This window comes from Acipenser ruthenus, chromosome 2 (genome assembly GCF_902713425.1).
Source record: "Acipenser ruthenus chromosome 2, fAciRut3.2 maternal haplotype, whole genome shotgun sequence".
In the NCBI taxonomy this organism is placed as follows: domain Eukaryota; kingdom Metazoa; phylum Chordata; class Actinopteri; order Acipenseriformes; family Acipenseridae; genus Acipenser; species Acipenser ruthenus.
In genome coordinates, this window is record NC_081190.1 from 89,270,357 (window position 1) to 89,286,692 (window position 16,336).

General features: G+C 40.5%; 1 protein-coding gene across 4 annotated transcripts in view; it reads right to left on the reverse strand.

Moving 5' to 3' along the window:
• Window positions 1-16,336, reverse strand: part of tesk1b (testis associated actin remodelling kinase 1b) — a 49,189-nt gene that overhangs the window by 32,320 nt on the left and 533 nt on the right. For 2 of the 4 annotated variants that reach the window (XM_034015196.3, XM_034015194.3), the window contains exon 2: window positions 14,816-15,689. In XM_034015196.3, coding sequence (XP_033871087.3) covers window positions 14,816-15,046 — 231 coding nt within the window. In that variant the 5' untranslated portion in view covers window positions 15,047-15,689. Of the gene's footprint in view, window positions 1-14,815; window positions 15,693-16,336 lie in introns of all 4 variants that reach the window. The other 2 variants (XM_034015195.3, XM_034015193.3) reach the window with 1 other exon arrangement.

Below are 16,336 nucleotides of genomic sequence, written 5' to 3' on the forward strand. Positions count from 1 at the left end.
TCAGATGTGATCAGTTCACAGCAGATTTAGCAGGGCCTGATTGTTCCAACTGTCGATTTCAGCAACACATCCTAAACAAAGGGAGTTATAAAGCAACCCGAGTTGCGATTCGGAATACCTCAAAACCTCCTATCCACCACCTGAAGGAGTCACTGTCGCCTCCCAGCAGAAAAAGGTAACTTGGATATTATCTTAAATCAGCTGTTTGATGCAATAGTAGTGACTAAATGTGACTAGTGCTTTGAATTGAAATAAATGTAATCTGGTTAAGTATCAATTACAAGTCATTTGAGTCTTAATTATACATTATTGATCATCATTGATGATGACAGGAATGAAATGTAATTCTAAGAAATAAAACCACAACCCTACATTACTGATGTCCCGGGTGATACAGGCAGGATCAGCAGAGACCCAAGGACAGTGCAGGATACTTTGTCAGCGAGTGACACCTCGATCTCAAGAGAAGTCTGGCAGCCTGCAGGTCTAATGCAGGTCAGCCCAGATTGAGATTACTGTGAGGAGATCGAGGCAGATCTCTCCACATGTGTATGTGACGGTATGAATCGCTGGGTGTACAGAAATACACACGTCTGTACTGCAGACTACAGTACATGCATGTGTTGCACATCCAAATAGATTTCTCTGATAAACATGCAGAGACAAGCTTCTTTATTTTCCTCTATTAAAAAGGAAAAAAATGGTACATAAATACAAGGATTTTCCAGGATTATGGATCTGCTTTATCATACAAACTCTACTCTACAGATTGATTACATTTCTTGCACTGGGCAGGGTCAGGATGCTGTGGTAGTGCTCCAGACTCTATTGTTATTCCTTTAATTCTGACCATTGTTTGAAAAACCTCCTGTGTTTGAACAGCCACACACTCTTATGTCCACTGGTAAACTACAACTCTTTTCTGCTTGTTTTTGTTTGAAGGCTTCTTGGAGAGAACCAACATCCACCAGCTTCTCCTGACTGACTATTCAAGAGATAGATTGCCATGACTGGATGTAATGCGCAAGTCAAGGGCGTTACCAACAGTCAAGGTCATCTCGCAGACAGGAGAGCCTTATAATTTAGAAAATCATTTTGGGTTGGGCCTATGACAGGTCAGAGTGTTGCGATAGTTTAATTAAACCCATGCATACCAGATAAAAAAAAAAGTGCTGGAAATGTTTTATTTTTTTTTCAAAATATGATATTTGCGCCACTACAAAAGCCTGCCAACTATGAATTGGGAATGATTTTGTAATTAAAACATAGGCATGTAGAGCTACAGCAGCCTGGCTCTTTTAGAAGGCTGTATGAAACAGTTCCAATGACCACATTTAGAATGCAGGCAATGTTTCCAGGATTCTGTGGTCACTGCATCTGGTGTTAAACAGTGCCGGGCTGGACCAATTCACTTTCCTAACATGCCTAGTTTCTGAACTGCCTTTGGTAATATTTCTTTCATCAGGTTCTACAACAAAATGAACTCTGTATAGGGTGTTAAACACTAGAGCTTGATAAAGGCATCTAGTCAAAACGTTTGTTACCGAGTTTGTTTCTTTTAGTATTTGTAAAACCAGAGCTTGGTTGGGCCAATCTCTACATAGGCTCAAACTTAGCTTAGTTATAGTCTCCAGTAACTTTGTTTTCACATGTTACCTTAGCAGAGGTTTTGTTTAAACTTGGTGCAACCCAATGCAGGTCATCCCAGAGCACTGAACAAATTATAATTGTAGCAATGCATAAAATAAGGCTAGTGGTTTTTGTACGTGCTAGCATTTACAAAGGGGGCATGGGGGACATGTCCCCCTCACTTTTTCAACAACGGGGAAATGTCCCCTCCCATTGCAGCAGTATTAAAACTTGTATTTCTCAATAGTTTATTCGTATAATCACTAGTTAATACAGTAGTCTCCACTAGGACACAGCGGAAACCCCAATGAACTGAGGCAGCATTGCCACTAAATGCATTGTGGGAGATATCAAGCAGAGGGGAAAGCAGAGCCTGCCCGGTAGTAAAGTAAATATCTTTCTACAGGTTTTTTTTTTTTTCCTTTTCATTGTGAAATTTCTGGTGTCTATAGTCTCAGTAACATAAAAAAATAATTAATATTTTGAACATTGGGATCTTACTGTGGTAGAATGGCTGTGAAATATCCCCTCCGATCCTCCGAAGAGGGCACCAATCAATGAAAGGAAGGTTTACTTTAAATGTTATTACTATATGCCCCAGCTGCAGAAATGTTCCCCCTGATTTATGAAACCAAACTTATGCCACTATGACCGAGGTCAGGGCCTTCAAACTCAAATCAGTTTACCAGTAAATAGCCTTAAGACAGCTAGTTCAGACGCTCTTGCACACAGGTTGCACAATGACAACAGAGGCAGCAATTCAAGCAAATAGAAATACAATAAATCTAATAGCAACAGGAACGGAAATACTGCAGAATATGTTAGTTCAGTATTAGCAGAACAGGTTAAGGACAACATGCCCCACATGTCAACCTGTTCCTATCCAGTTTTAAATAACTTTAGCATAACTAGACAGCATTCAGAACTGGGCAGACACATGGCAAATGACATTTAATAAAGAAAAGTGTAAGGTACTGCACGCAGGCAATACAAATGTGCATTATAAATACCATATGGGAGATAGTGAAATTGAAGAAGGAATCTATGAAAAAGACCTTGGAGTTTATGTCTTCACCTAGACAATGTGGGGCAGCTATAAAAAAAAAAAAAGGCCAACAAGATGCTCGGATATATAGAAAAGTGTTGAATTTAAATCAAGGGAAGTAAATGTTAAAACTTTACAATGCATTAGTAAGACCTCATCTAGAATACTGTGTTCAGTTCTGGTCAACTCGCTACTAAAAGGATATTGGTGCTCTAGAAAGAGTGCAAAGAATGAGCAACCAGAATTATTCCGGGTTTAAAAGGCATGTCATATGCAGACAGGCTAAAATAATTGAATCCATTCAGTCTTGAACAAAGACAACTACGCGGCGATCGGATTCAAGCATTCAAAATTCTAAAAAGGTATAGACAATGTCGACCCAAGGGACTTTTTTGACCTGAAAAAAGAAACAAGGACCAGGGATCACAAATGGAGATTAGATAAAGGGGCATTCAGAACAGAGAATTGTGAGGGTCTGGAACCAACTCTCCAGTAATGTTGCTGAAGCAGACACCCTGGGATCCTTCAAGAAGCTGCTTGATGAGATTCTGGGATCAATAAGCTACTAACAACCAAACGAGCAAGATGGGTCGAATGGCCCAGCCCTACGGTGTTTATCGTACTGAAGCTCAGTTTGTAATAGATAGTGCAAGGTTTCAAATGTAGTGCTGTTCATTTTAGAAGTGTAACAAATAAATAATTAACCTGGTATGTTGCCTAACGCAAGGCCCTGCTTGATTGAGTCCACCAGGTATTCACAGCACCATACAAGTTCACGAGCCTTGACTGATTACTTCGTGAGGAACCTGAAAAGAGTCCTGATCCACAAAGGCTTTATATAAGTGAACAAGCTGAAAGCAGTTTTAAAACAGCACTGGGAAAACAAAAAAAAAAAGAGAATTTTTTTTTTGTCTGCAAGAGACACAATAGGCTCATTATTTATTAAATAAAATAACCTCGGCAAGATGAACGCTTCTCATTTCCAGGCTTTTGTGGCAGGCCGATTCTCAGTAATGAAATGCTCCATGCATATACAACTAGTGTATACCAACTATAAAACATTTTAAAAAAAGGAGTGAAAACCAAGGAGTTTTAATTCATTCATATGTTTATTAACAGTATTAAAAAGGCCTAATTTCTTCTGAGGATATGCAAATATTTCAAATACAACGCTATGGGTAAACTGCTTGGGGATGTCCAAATTGCAGTAAGACCACTGGAGTGACAATACATTAAGAGGTGGTCATCGAGATACCTGCTTATTGCAAATTGAAATAACAATTCACATTTCAATAGCGCTTTTCGATTTTTGGACTAAAAACGCTGCAATCACCACCCTGTCCTGCTAAATTTGGTTATAATCTGAAGGCAATATGGATCGGGTGCAAGCTGCCATATGGTTATTGCTCCAAAGAAGAGAAAGAAAGATCTACACAAAAGTATGTATGTGTATAGCATATCCTTCAAATTCGGTTGTATTTATTTACAAAGTAAGCATACCCCAACAGAAATGTATAATTTCTAGAAATTATCGTAGAGTGCCTAAATAAGCACGGTCATTTACCATAATAAAAAACAGTAAAAGAGAAAGAAAATGTAGAACATAAAAAAACACAACCAGATATAGTCAATGAAAGACAACACATTATTCAAATTTTTTGTCCTATTATATATTTAAGGTAAGGCAAGTTTATTTATCCGTTAAGTGCTCTTGGCTAGAATGTTCTGCTGCCCGGCTGTACAGAATTCCTGGGGAGAACCCTGTTGTCCTTGTGACGTTTTCCCCAAGAGTGGCTTTTTCCTTGGCCTGCGACCATGGAGACCACCATGCAATACTCAACCTATGGTTCAAATGGAAACCCCAGTCCCACTTGCAGCCAGTTCACTTTGAATTATTTGGCAGTCAATCTCAGGTTGTTATTAACCTTCCTCACAATTCTTGTTCTTAGTGAAAGAACCTTCTTTCTTCCAAACAGAGGGAGTGTTGTGACAGTACCATGAGTCTTGTACTTCTTGAGAATAGAAACAGTTGAAACTGGAATACTCAAATGCTTGGAAATCTACTTGTATCTTTCAATATATATATGCGCCAATAAAAAAAGGTAGCATATCAGAGCGTCTGGGAGTGTCAGACCGGCCACTATATTGGTAACAAATAATCTCAAACAATGTTACTGGCAACATTGTTTAAACTAAATTAAAAGTACAGACAGGACTACCAAACGCAATCATTTCGATGCATTCTGATTTTTATCTTTTTACTTCACAGATTGTCACCTTGTTACCGGCGACTCCTTCACAACCAGAACATACAGCTGTAGGATGGGTATCTCATGGCATGCACTTTGTAGAATATACACACACATTTAATGAAAACCTGTAGTCAAAACAGTGTGTTTATTTTAACATACCAATAGTGCTTACTTTCCCATTTCCTCATGTTCCCATAATTTCTGTTTGTATTGTTTATTGAGACCTTTCTTGTGCTGCTAATCATAAAGAACAATATATTCTGCACTGCTATAATCAGACGTTCTCCCATCTTGCCAGTGATATTTGACTGAATATAAAAATAGCAGCGAAACATCGGGTGTAAAAAAAATGCATTGAATAAGCGCTGTACAGTGATTAGCCCATAGCAAATTTAAAAAAAAGGAGATAAACGTGATTTTAATTGAACATTTCAAAGAAACAAAGATAAAAAAACTAGCTTGTAGAAATAGAACTAGGCTAAAACTAAAATATTATAAAATAAAAAAAAATACAGTTTTCATTGTAAAATAGGAACTGTTAATAAAAAGGCTATTTTGTAAAAATACATTTTCAATCTCAATTTAAAAACAGTAAGGCATCCCTGACTGAAGGCAGCAAAGCATTCCATAATTTAGGAGCTTTACAAATATAAAATACAAGCAATGAATGGAAGATGGGTTTAAACTCACTCTCCAACACTCCCCCCCTCTTCCAATAATACCTGGGTCTGTCTGGACATTCTAAGAATACGATTCCAAACTGGAAATGCCAAGAAACAAACAATCATACAGCTCTGGAGTTCCGTTTAAGGAACGCCAGGGAGTAAAAGGTTAATAGAAACCCTCCCTTTGTCAAACTATTTAGTGCAAATGTAGAGGAAGCCAAAGCAGCACACGCTGTTTGCAAGTCGTTTATAAAACAAGACTCCCACCCCCACCCCCAATGTAAGCAACAGCATTGTAAAGCTGACCAATGGAAATGTTGCCTGTAATGCAGAGATAACCAGGGTAAATTCATTAGCATAATAAAACAGTGCGGAATAGTAGCACGATAGAAACAGAACTGCAAGTTTCACTACAGAGTACTCCCATTTTGCACAGAGAGTCGTCCCCCCCACCCCGTTGAAAGTGGACTGTGCCCGAGAGGCTGGCTGATTTACAGCAGCAGTTAGTCATCATGCTGGCTAATCTAATCTAGCTCTGCACAGTCACTGCGGAGGGGAGATATGTCTCTATTCTGCACGCTTCACTTATGCATGGCCGAGTCCTAGGCTTGCTGGGGCTCCAAATTATTTATCAGCCTCAACCCACGATAAAACCTGATCCGCCTTCACAAAGCAGTCAATAACAATAACACTGACAACTTCACACCAAGCACTGCAAACAATAAAGACAACAAGAAAACCAAACCAGTAATACCAACTGCCTAGCCAAAGGTTTTTAAAACTAATTAGAGAGCGTCAAGTTGAGTCTTCAAATCTATCCTACAGTAATCTTTTCATTCCAGGGGAAAATAGACAATGCAAACCAGGTGGACTGTCAACAAGGTCCACCTGCTTACAGAGTAGAGTGCAAGGCTACGAAACAGGAAAGAAACACCAACATGGAAAAAATAAATACAAATAAATCATTAGCCTTACAGCAATCCACAAACGAGAAACTGTTCACTGGGTCCTTATTATTACATATTTCTTAGCAAAAGCCCTTATCCAGGACGACTTACAATTGTTACAAGATATCACATTATTTTTACATACAATTACCCATTTATACAGTTGGGTTTTTACTGGGGCAATCTAGGTAAAGTACCTTGCTCAAGGGTACAGCAGCAGTGTCCCCCACCTGGGATTGAACCCACGACCCTCCGGTCAAGAGTCCAGAGCCCTAACCACTACTCCACACCCGTGTTGTCTGGGTCCTTGTGCAACAACAAAAAAAAAAAAAAAAAGATTTGAATGCAACAGAACACGCAGTCGAAACCACAGGGTTCAGGCAGGAGAGATTAAGTCTGCGGTGAGAAATCATTGCTTGCTAGACACAGAAGGTATGTATAACTGTAATACCCACAGCACCACAGGCATGCATGAGTGAGCAAACACCTGCCAAGGAGTGGCTCTCGAATATTCTCTTTTAATTACTGATGTTAACACTTGCTCCTCCAATGCTCATTAAATAATTTGACTTATACAACAAAATGTGAAACCATTATATAAATGAATGTATGATATCCTCAGGGTTTAATAAAGTATTACAGAACACCATGCAAAATTTACAAAAGCATTATGTTACCTTTGCTGTATCCCGTGTTGTCTGTATTGCAGGGTTATATTTTTTATAGATACAGTATCACCCTCTTGTTATACATTTTTAAATCACACATCATGGATCATAAATCAACTGTGCAATACATTTCTCAACATTTACTTGGGAGTGTTTGTCTGGAAAAGAAAAAAAAAAAAAGAAATTACTGTGTATTCAGATCATGCTCCTCTCCTGCAACAGTGCTGTTTTGCATTGTTGCAGGAGGGCGCATGAACTGGATACACTGTGATGGTGAGAATAAAAATGATCTTTCTCCCGTTGATTGTTCCTAAGTAAAATAAAAAAAGGAACTGATTTACCCATGATGTGTGAATAAAAAGATCAAAACAATTAAAAAAAATAAATTGATGCAATATGGACAACTCGGAACACAGCAAAAGGTAAAGTAATGAGTTTCTTGTAAACACTACAGGGAGTTCTGGAACAATCCTAAATGATCAGGAGCCAGAGTTTGCGCAATCATCCCTTTTGTTAAATAACTGTTCCTTCCATATAACTCCTAATAGTAAACCTCCAAACCCAGGAGAGACTTATTCATGCTGCGGCGAGTCCGAGCAGTTCTCCATTAGCAGTAATAGGCAGGTAACTGCAACCTTACAGTGTGGTGCAGCTTTCTGTCACAGCCTGTTAGACTGAAGACCCCAGGGGGACAATCAAGATATGCATTTAAGTGCGAATGTTATCTGCGATACCCATACAAAAATCCCCACATTAACCACACAGATAATTACAGTGCGCCTAAAAACATGCCCAAGAAAATTACCAACAGTCTGAGGAAGGAGCTGGCAAATAAGCCTTGAGTTTCAGAACAGCCCCAGGCATGCAGCATGCACAATGATGGACTGTCAACCCTCAACGGAACGTGTGCTCACAACTTTAAAAACTGTTTGAATGACAGTACGCTTCTAACCCTCTCTAGAACAGCTGAAAGGGACTGAGGGAATGCAAACCCTTAACAAAAGATAGGACAGAAACAAATCGCTCTGTGGATATGTATCGTAATCTCATGGACAGGGGAGTCCAAAATATAGGGGCAGCATATTGCAGTGGAAATCAGTTGATCTCATTCTCATGTCTTTTTAGAACACAGGGTTCTTCAACAGTACAGCATTTAATGGTACAAAGGTACTCTGGAAATCATTGTATTGTAGGCAGCTGTGAGTTATTGTTAGTCGAAGTGAACTCAAGTGACTGACAGAGATGTCAGAGTTGCATTTTTAGGCTTGCATTTACTCATACAACTCTGCAGATTACGCTAGGAGGGTAGTGCATATGGAAGTCTTACGAAGCATGACTGCTGTAGACATTCGCTGTATTCTTATTTTTCATTGCTGCCTTCCGCACATGAACAGACAGACACAAACACGCAGACTTCCAGCCAAAATGAGCTACAAAGCACCGTAGTAGGAAATGGCGGTTATCTGTGGAAACATATTTATTAAGGCTGAGTGTACGGATCAAACAAAGAGAACAAATGAAGGTGAATAAAAGCTGTGAGAAGCAGTTTCAGCCGTTTGATGTAAGAACAGAAAACAAATATATTTGAATGGCAGGACATGCTGCATCACTGTACAGTTACAACATGCAGCCTGTGAGGGTCACACAGTACAGAAGCACAGACATGACTATGACTAAGTCCAAGATTTTAAAAGTCATTAACAAGCCCTTTGGCCATGAAATGCGCTATATAAATCCTAGAATATTATTATTTATGGGGGTGGTGTAGAATAGATACTGGACAGTCAAGGCAATGTTGGCTCAACGTTGCGAACTACACGATAGCTCTCACTGTTTACACCACAGTGCCATGGGCCCCGATAAGGACTAATCTTAGACTACCAACTGCAATGCAACCTTAAGTAAGGTAGTCCAAGATTAATATTAAATGGAGGTCTGTGACGCTGCCCCTGTACTATACGTCTCAATCAGCAGTGTCTACGGTTGCTCCCAGACCACGACACTTGTTTTACCTCTGGTCAAAATTATTTTATAGGAAGTTATTTTAGGTAAGAGTATTATTTTGTTCACTGCATTCCCCCTCCTGCTGTGGGTGACTGTATCTGTGTATACGTGTGTGTATATATGCACTGCAAGCGTGTAAATACACAGTAGATTGACAGGAACCCACTCTAGTCCAGTCCTCTTTACTAATAGGCTTGCTGGCTTTCCCCTTAATGTGCTAAGCTCTACTTAACTGGCGTATTGAGGCCACTCAGAACGAATGACATCACCGGCTAAACACCACAGGAAACAGCTTTGAGAGAGGCCATCATACCACCCCACTAATCTTGAGCCAGGTAACCTGCCCCTCTGCACCGGACTCCACGCTCACAGATACAGCCTTAAGAGCTAAAGAACATCTAAAGGCAGCACCTTTATGTATAAAGGTACTGAAACCAAATCAAACTGATACAAAGAAATGATATATATATATAAAACAATGCCTATTTTAAAATATATAATAAACAAATAAATATATACAACACACACAAGTTGGACAAGACTGGAATACAAATAATATTTCAGGTCGGTTCCTGATGCACTACTTTATTTATAGTCCAACATACTGTACAACACATAGTATTAATTAAAGTTGCAGTTTGCTGTATGCTATAACTGTGCTACCGTACATTATGTGTCAAAACATTTCAATGCTGTGCTGCAACTTACTTACCAAAAGCATCTAAGCATCTAAATCTTAATATTTTTGAAGTGGGGTGGAAATCAGTTCTATGTCTGTTGTTAACAGTAGTGTGATCATGAGAGAAATGCTTTTACCAGGAGCTTATCCCATTTGACTCCCATTACATTGTGGCCAGGACATTTCAATGTGTTGATAATTAGCAGGGAAGGCCCAGTAAGCGGGTTGAGTGTAGTTCTATCCATCACCATTAAGATCAATTGAAACAATCGAAATTGCTTCACAGCCCTGATACGTAAGCAAGCATACACAAGCAGAACAGGAGTGTATTGTGCTCTGCTATATTTGTTCCCAGCTGGTGTCCTGCCAGACTTGAAGACCTCCAAGTTCCATCTTAGGAGAATGCAAATACTCCATCTTGACTGGTACAAACTTCTGTCCACTGATCTGACATGCTGAACACAATAAATATTATCAGGCAACAATCTAGGATGAGTCATTGCTGCCTATCTCGATTTCTATTTGTATTTTCATTAGCTGGTCTGCACAGTCTGGCTGTGCTTGTGAGAGTGCCTCAGATGCTAGCTGTGGCTTGTGACGGAGTGTGGGTGTGGGTGTTTCTCCTGGTCCATGTCCACCACACGGACTGTCTTCTTTACAGCGGGTCTGGATAGGGAGTACCCTGCTCCCCAAGCCTCAGTTAGTTTCTATTGACTGGGCTTAACTCTAAGAAACAAGGGACTAAATAAAAAAAAAAAAAACACATTAGGGAGCTCAATGAGCAACTAATAGGATTAGCTATTAAATATCCTGTGATATTTGTTTTGTAGATTTCAGTATATTGTTGCTTCTGCACTGTGCAACGCTAATATGTTTCCCCACATCCCTACAAATCAGCCTTGAGGAGTCTTTTCAGAATCAATCTTAGCTGGAAGAGGAGTCAGTAAACATGGAAAATAATGATCTAAACAAAAACAAAATTCTGTACAGTAACACACAGTGCCCCAAATCTAGCAATGTCTCAATGAAGACCATCATCGAGATTCAGAAGAGTAATACCCCAACACAACTATTCTCAACTTCCTACATTACTTCTGTTTTGACAGAAACACAGTAGCCTTGGTCACCATCTCAGCATAGATATATATATATATATATATATATATATATATAAATGTTTTTTTTTTTTTTTTTTTTAAAAGACATATAAAAAGAAAGAAAGTATGGTACTCCAGAGACACCTCAGTATTGTCCTTGGCTACAGAATACATTTTCTATCATCATCATCATCATCACCACCTTGGAGCAGCTGCAAGACGCTGTGACCTTTGTTTTTTAAACATGATTTCTCCTTTTCTTCCCAGTGCAGAAAGGCTACTCTAGCCCTATACTATCCTCAGTTTGCAGAGCAGGGAGGAGCAGCCTCACCGAAAGGAGGGTAGGAGCCCTCTCTCTCTCTGGACTCTGAGCACCACACGTTGCAAAAAAGTCAACAGAACAATCCTGCATCAGCCCTTCTATTGAATGTAATCTCTGGCTTTATCCAACGGGTGACAGCTTGTTTTGTTTTTTCTGTTTACTCTTGGCAATGAAGCTGTCAGACCTGCAAAGACTCGCTCTCTTGCTCACTGTGGTACACTGCAGAGGAGGGAGAACAGAAAATCCTAATACCGCCCAGCTCCTTACTGCTGAATCCAGGGACGGAAATAAGACTCCCATTGCATAGCAGTTTGAGTTTATTAAGACATACCTGAGCTTGTTACCTATTCACTGGGGCTAATCAAGTGTATCAAAACATGGAATGGGTGAAATTGTTATGCAAGAGGAATCTTATGTTCATCCAAGGAATTCAAGTCTGTACAAGTGCCACGAAACTGGTACAGGTACCACCCATCTCGTGACTACTAGGCACCACACAGTCCAACTTGGACACACCCTGCAGGTGTAGTAAAATAATAAAATAATTGCGATTCGGGGCATATATTAGTAAAGCATTTACTACTGTGCTAAGTCTGCATCCTTTCTTATCAAATGAAAAACTAAATTATTAATGTTACAGAACTGGCAAGAAATAAACAAGGGACATACAGGAGCTCTAGCGGTTTAACCAGAAGCCTTTTTTACGGTTTAATCGATGGGGTACTTTTTTTCTTTATTAAAAGATACAAATAAATGTGTATTCGGCATTATCAATAACCCCCACAACCACCACAGAATAGGTAGAGTTAGACATACAGTACTATTGACTGCCCCACCTGCTTCTGTGTGGATTCAAAATTGGAATATCCCACAATATTACATGGAAAGTACCTAAAACTGCATTTTGGCTGATGTAAAAACAAACAGATTGCACTCCGTTTATACATAGTGTAAGTGTAAAATTAATATAACATAACAAATAACAAACAAGCTACTAAATTAGCTTTGCTTTGCTGGTTTATGATTTCAACCCCCTGGGTGCAATTTATTTTCATTTTAATTCACTGCAGGCCATTGATAACGGGAATAATGTACACACACACTAGGAACAGAACATGCACATTCTAAACACAACGACATACGGCTTACATTTCATAAACGTCAGAACAGCTCAGACTCCAACACTGGCTGCTAGGCTAATTATTTCAAAGAGCCTGTCTACTGTTACCTAATTATATCCGGACACTGTACTTTGATTAGCAGAAAACTACACACACTTCTGCATGCTTTTGACGCAACATGGACCACTGAGTGGGTTTTACACCACATGAAGCAACAAAGTACCAAGAAACAGCAGCAATTCCTGATGGTCTTTGAAATAATTATTTAAATATAAAAATAATTATGATGATCAAAGCTAATTTGAACCAGAGAATGCAAGGAGCATACATAGTCCCTACCCTGCAAAGCAAACAAAATGCCTAGGCAACGATTGATCAAACTGGTAAACAGATTCCTAGTCTATATGCTAGTCAGTATTATCCTGCAGGAATGCATACAGGGATCATAGGCCAACTTGTCAGCATGCGATAAGCAGCTCTATACAGGCAGACATGACATACTTTCCCTGGTCCAGTAAACCTGGATGTGCTGTATCCCTGGTCCAGTAAAACCTGGATGTGCTGTAACCCTGGTCCAGTAAACCTGGATGTGCTGTATCCCTGGTCCAGTAAAACCTGGATGTGCTGTAACCCTGGTCCAGTAAACCTGGATGTGCTGTTACCCTGGTCCAGTAAAACCTGGATGTGCTGTAACCCTGGTCCAGTAAAACCTGGATGTGCTGTAACCCTGGTCCAGTAAAACTGGATGTGCTGTATCCCTGGTCCAGTAAAACCTGGATGTGCTGTAACCCTGGTCCAGTAAAACCTGGATGTGCTGTAACCCTGGTCCAGTAAACCTGGATGTGCTGTATCCCTGGTCCAGTAAAACCTGGATGTGCTGTATCCCTGGTCCAGTAAAACCTGGATGTGCTGTAACCCTGGTCCAGTAAAACCTGGATGTGCTGTAACCCTGGTACAGTAAACCTGGATGTGCTGAAAGATGGCTGTCTGAGTTCCAGTGTGATTGTCAGGTATAGCTGACTGAGGAAGTAGTAGTGTGGCAGTAAAAGTTGTTATTAGCTTTAATCTTCTTGTATTCACAAAAAAATTCTCCTTTCATTTCAGGACTAAGAGGCTGGTTTGATTGACCTGTTCCCCACGTGGAATGACCACAGCTACATTCATTTTAGAGCACTTTCCAGTACAAGGGAATCCACCTGGATTCCATTGGACTACTCAGGGATAATCTATGGTGATTCCCCAGTGCTGGAAAATCCTCCAATAATAATAATAATAATAATAATAATAATAATAATAATAATAATAATAATAATAATAAATGAGATGACAATAAGACTCCCATTGCATAGTAACTTGATCCATTCCTGGTTTTACTATGTTGAACAAGACACACCTGAGCTTGTTACCTACATACTGTGGCTAATCGAGAATGTATCAAAACCTGGAAATTTTAAACTGCTATGCAATAGGAGTCGTATCTCCATCCCTGAAGAATAATAATAATAATAATAATAATAATAATAAATAAATAAATCCAGATGTGGATTATCCCATTTGCGTATTTGTTGATCAAATCAGCCTCAAAATAACATTAAAGAAAGACTATCCCAGGATAACAAATAAATAGTTTCAGCATCTTATGCCAAGAAATAAGTGGTGTGGTGTGTCCATGAGCTGCTAACACAGATCTTCCTACCTCCACATCATAAACCAACAAGACTGGCACTGACACCCAATTATAGCAACACGTGGGACTGCACAGTGAGCTGGTGTAACAAATACCCTGCAACCTAAACTCCCGGGAGGCTGGGGCTTCTAGACAAGCCAGCATTGTACCTAGCAAAGAGGCATCAGACCACAGGGGAGCAAAAGCGGTTACCCTCAGGAGGGGAATCCCACCCGAGGGAATTCCTGTGAGACAGAACCTCGCTTACACTGAAGAGAAGCGCAAGACTCCCGCTGCAAAGCATCTTGAGACATTCCAGGTTTTAATACAAGTTTGATTAGCCACAGTGTGTATAGGTAACAGGCCCAGGTGTGTCTTAATCTCCAAGCAAAACCAGGGATGCATTAAACTGCTATGCAATGGGAGTCTTACTTTAATTCCTACAGTTACCTGTACAAAATGTATGTGGTGGGTCTTCAGCTCAGGTGTGAAATTGAGCTCACAGAGCTGGACTGGCTGAATTTGCAATGCAGACTATGCTGCTAATGAAACAAAGGAAGTTCCTGGTCTGATATTGCTGAGAGACATGTAACCCAAGTATGTCTACTTACTTCAACTGACAAACATCCAATGAGAGTAACCATTTATTCCACAGATGTCAAAACTACCTGAACACCCAGAAAGCACAATACATTAAAATGCTCCAAACATAAAACTTACCTTAAAAACATCAGAGAAGAAACCTGCCCCGATTTTCTCACAGTAGAAGTCGTCGATCCTGGCCAGAGTGGACACGGCACTGCGCAGGGCCCGGTACGAGGATGGCCTGAGCCGGTTCGGTCCGGATGCGCCCGGAACCGGTCCAGTGATGTCGCCGTTCTCCTGGTCCTGCTCGATCTTGTCTGTGCGCGTGCGCGCCCCCGCCCCGGGTATCCGCTTCACATGCTCCATATCCACAACCCCAGGCGCCGCACTGAGTGTGAAATCCAAGGTAACTGTCCGTTTACATCTTCCTGCTAGAAACTGTAACCCCCACACTGTTGCCCAACCAAGTTATTAACGCTACCACGAGTTGGGACGGGAGACAGTGAAAACAAAACAAAATATTTTCCAGATACAAAATTGCCCGTGTGTCACACGGATAGAGGAAACATTGCTCAAAGTAGATTTTAGCGTGTGTATCACAGCCATGCAATACAATGTCCCACCTACTCACTCCCCTTCAAAATTACATGCAGTATCCAGTCCCTTCTTTTTCAGCTGCCCAGCGCCATCCAACACGTCTTGCTGTGGTATACAATGGCCGAAAAAAAAAATGGGGGACGGGGGTTTACGCTGTTCTGCACAATGATTTCAGTTCCAGATGTGGAACCGGCTTCTTCCCAGGATCGGCCTGCCCCATTCATCAATACATAATGTTATACTGCGAGCTCTATTTTATTCCTGTGCACTGCGAGTCATCCATCAAACGGAGCTATCATGTATGTAGCGTGCCGACTGCCGGTCGTACAGAACCTTCATGTCATGCCTCCATCACCGCCTGCGCCGCTTCAAATCACCGGGCTTGTAACAACTCGCCAGTCCTGCAGTGCTGCTGCTAAGGAGAAAATGGAATTCGGTTTAATTACGCACGTGTTTATTCTATCTATCTTGATCTATAATGTGCTAGGGAAGGTGATATACAAGTCTTAAGATAAGTAGGCATTAGTAGTTAGCTATTAACGAGCTTACATAACAGGTATGTGCGGTTTCTCAAACCTTGCCTTTACAGTGCAATGATGTGGGTTCACGATCAGGTGCGCTGGAACCCTGGCTTCCATCATGGGGTTCCAGTTTTGTTCAATGGCTTTCAGCACCACCCCCAATATAAAAATTGTTCCAGCGCCTCTGCACGATATAACCCGGGAGTGAGACTGGAGATTTACTCTGCAGCCCCACTCTCTTCTCTGAATCTCCTCGTTTCCCTGCAGCTACCCCGGCCCGCACTCACGCATTGACACAATAACACAGTAATGACACACTTTGTAAATCGATACGTCTTTTCTGCTTCCCTGCGACTCAGTGCGGTGCAGACAGTAAATAATACGTGCTGACGATGACCACTGAGCTACAAAACCTGAAACATATTTTGGTGTCGCTCGCACTATAAGACAAATAATAATAATTCAAAACCTTGCCATTTTATTCTTATCGTTATTATTAACCGATCTAATTGTCACATTGTGTAGGCTACCGGTATAC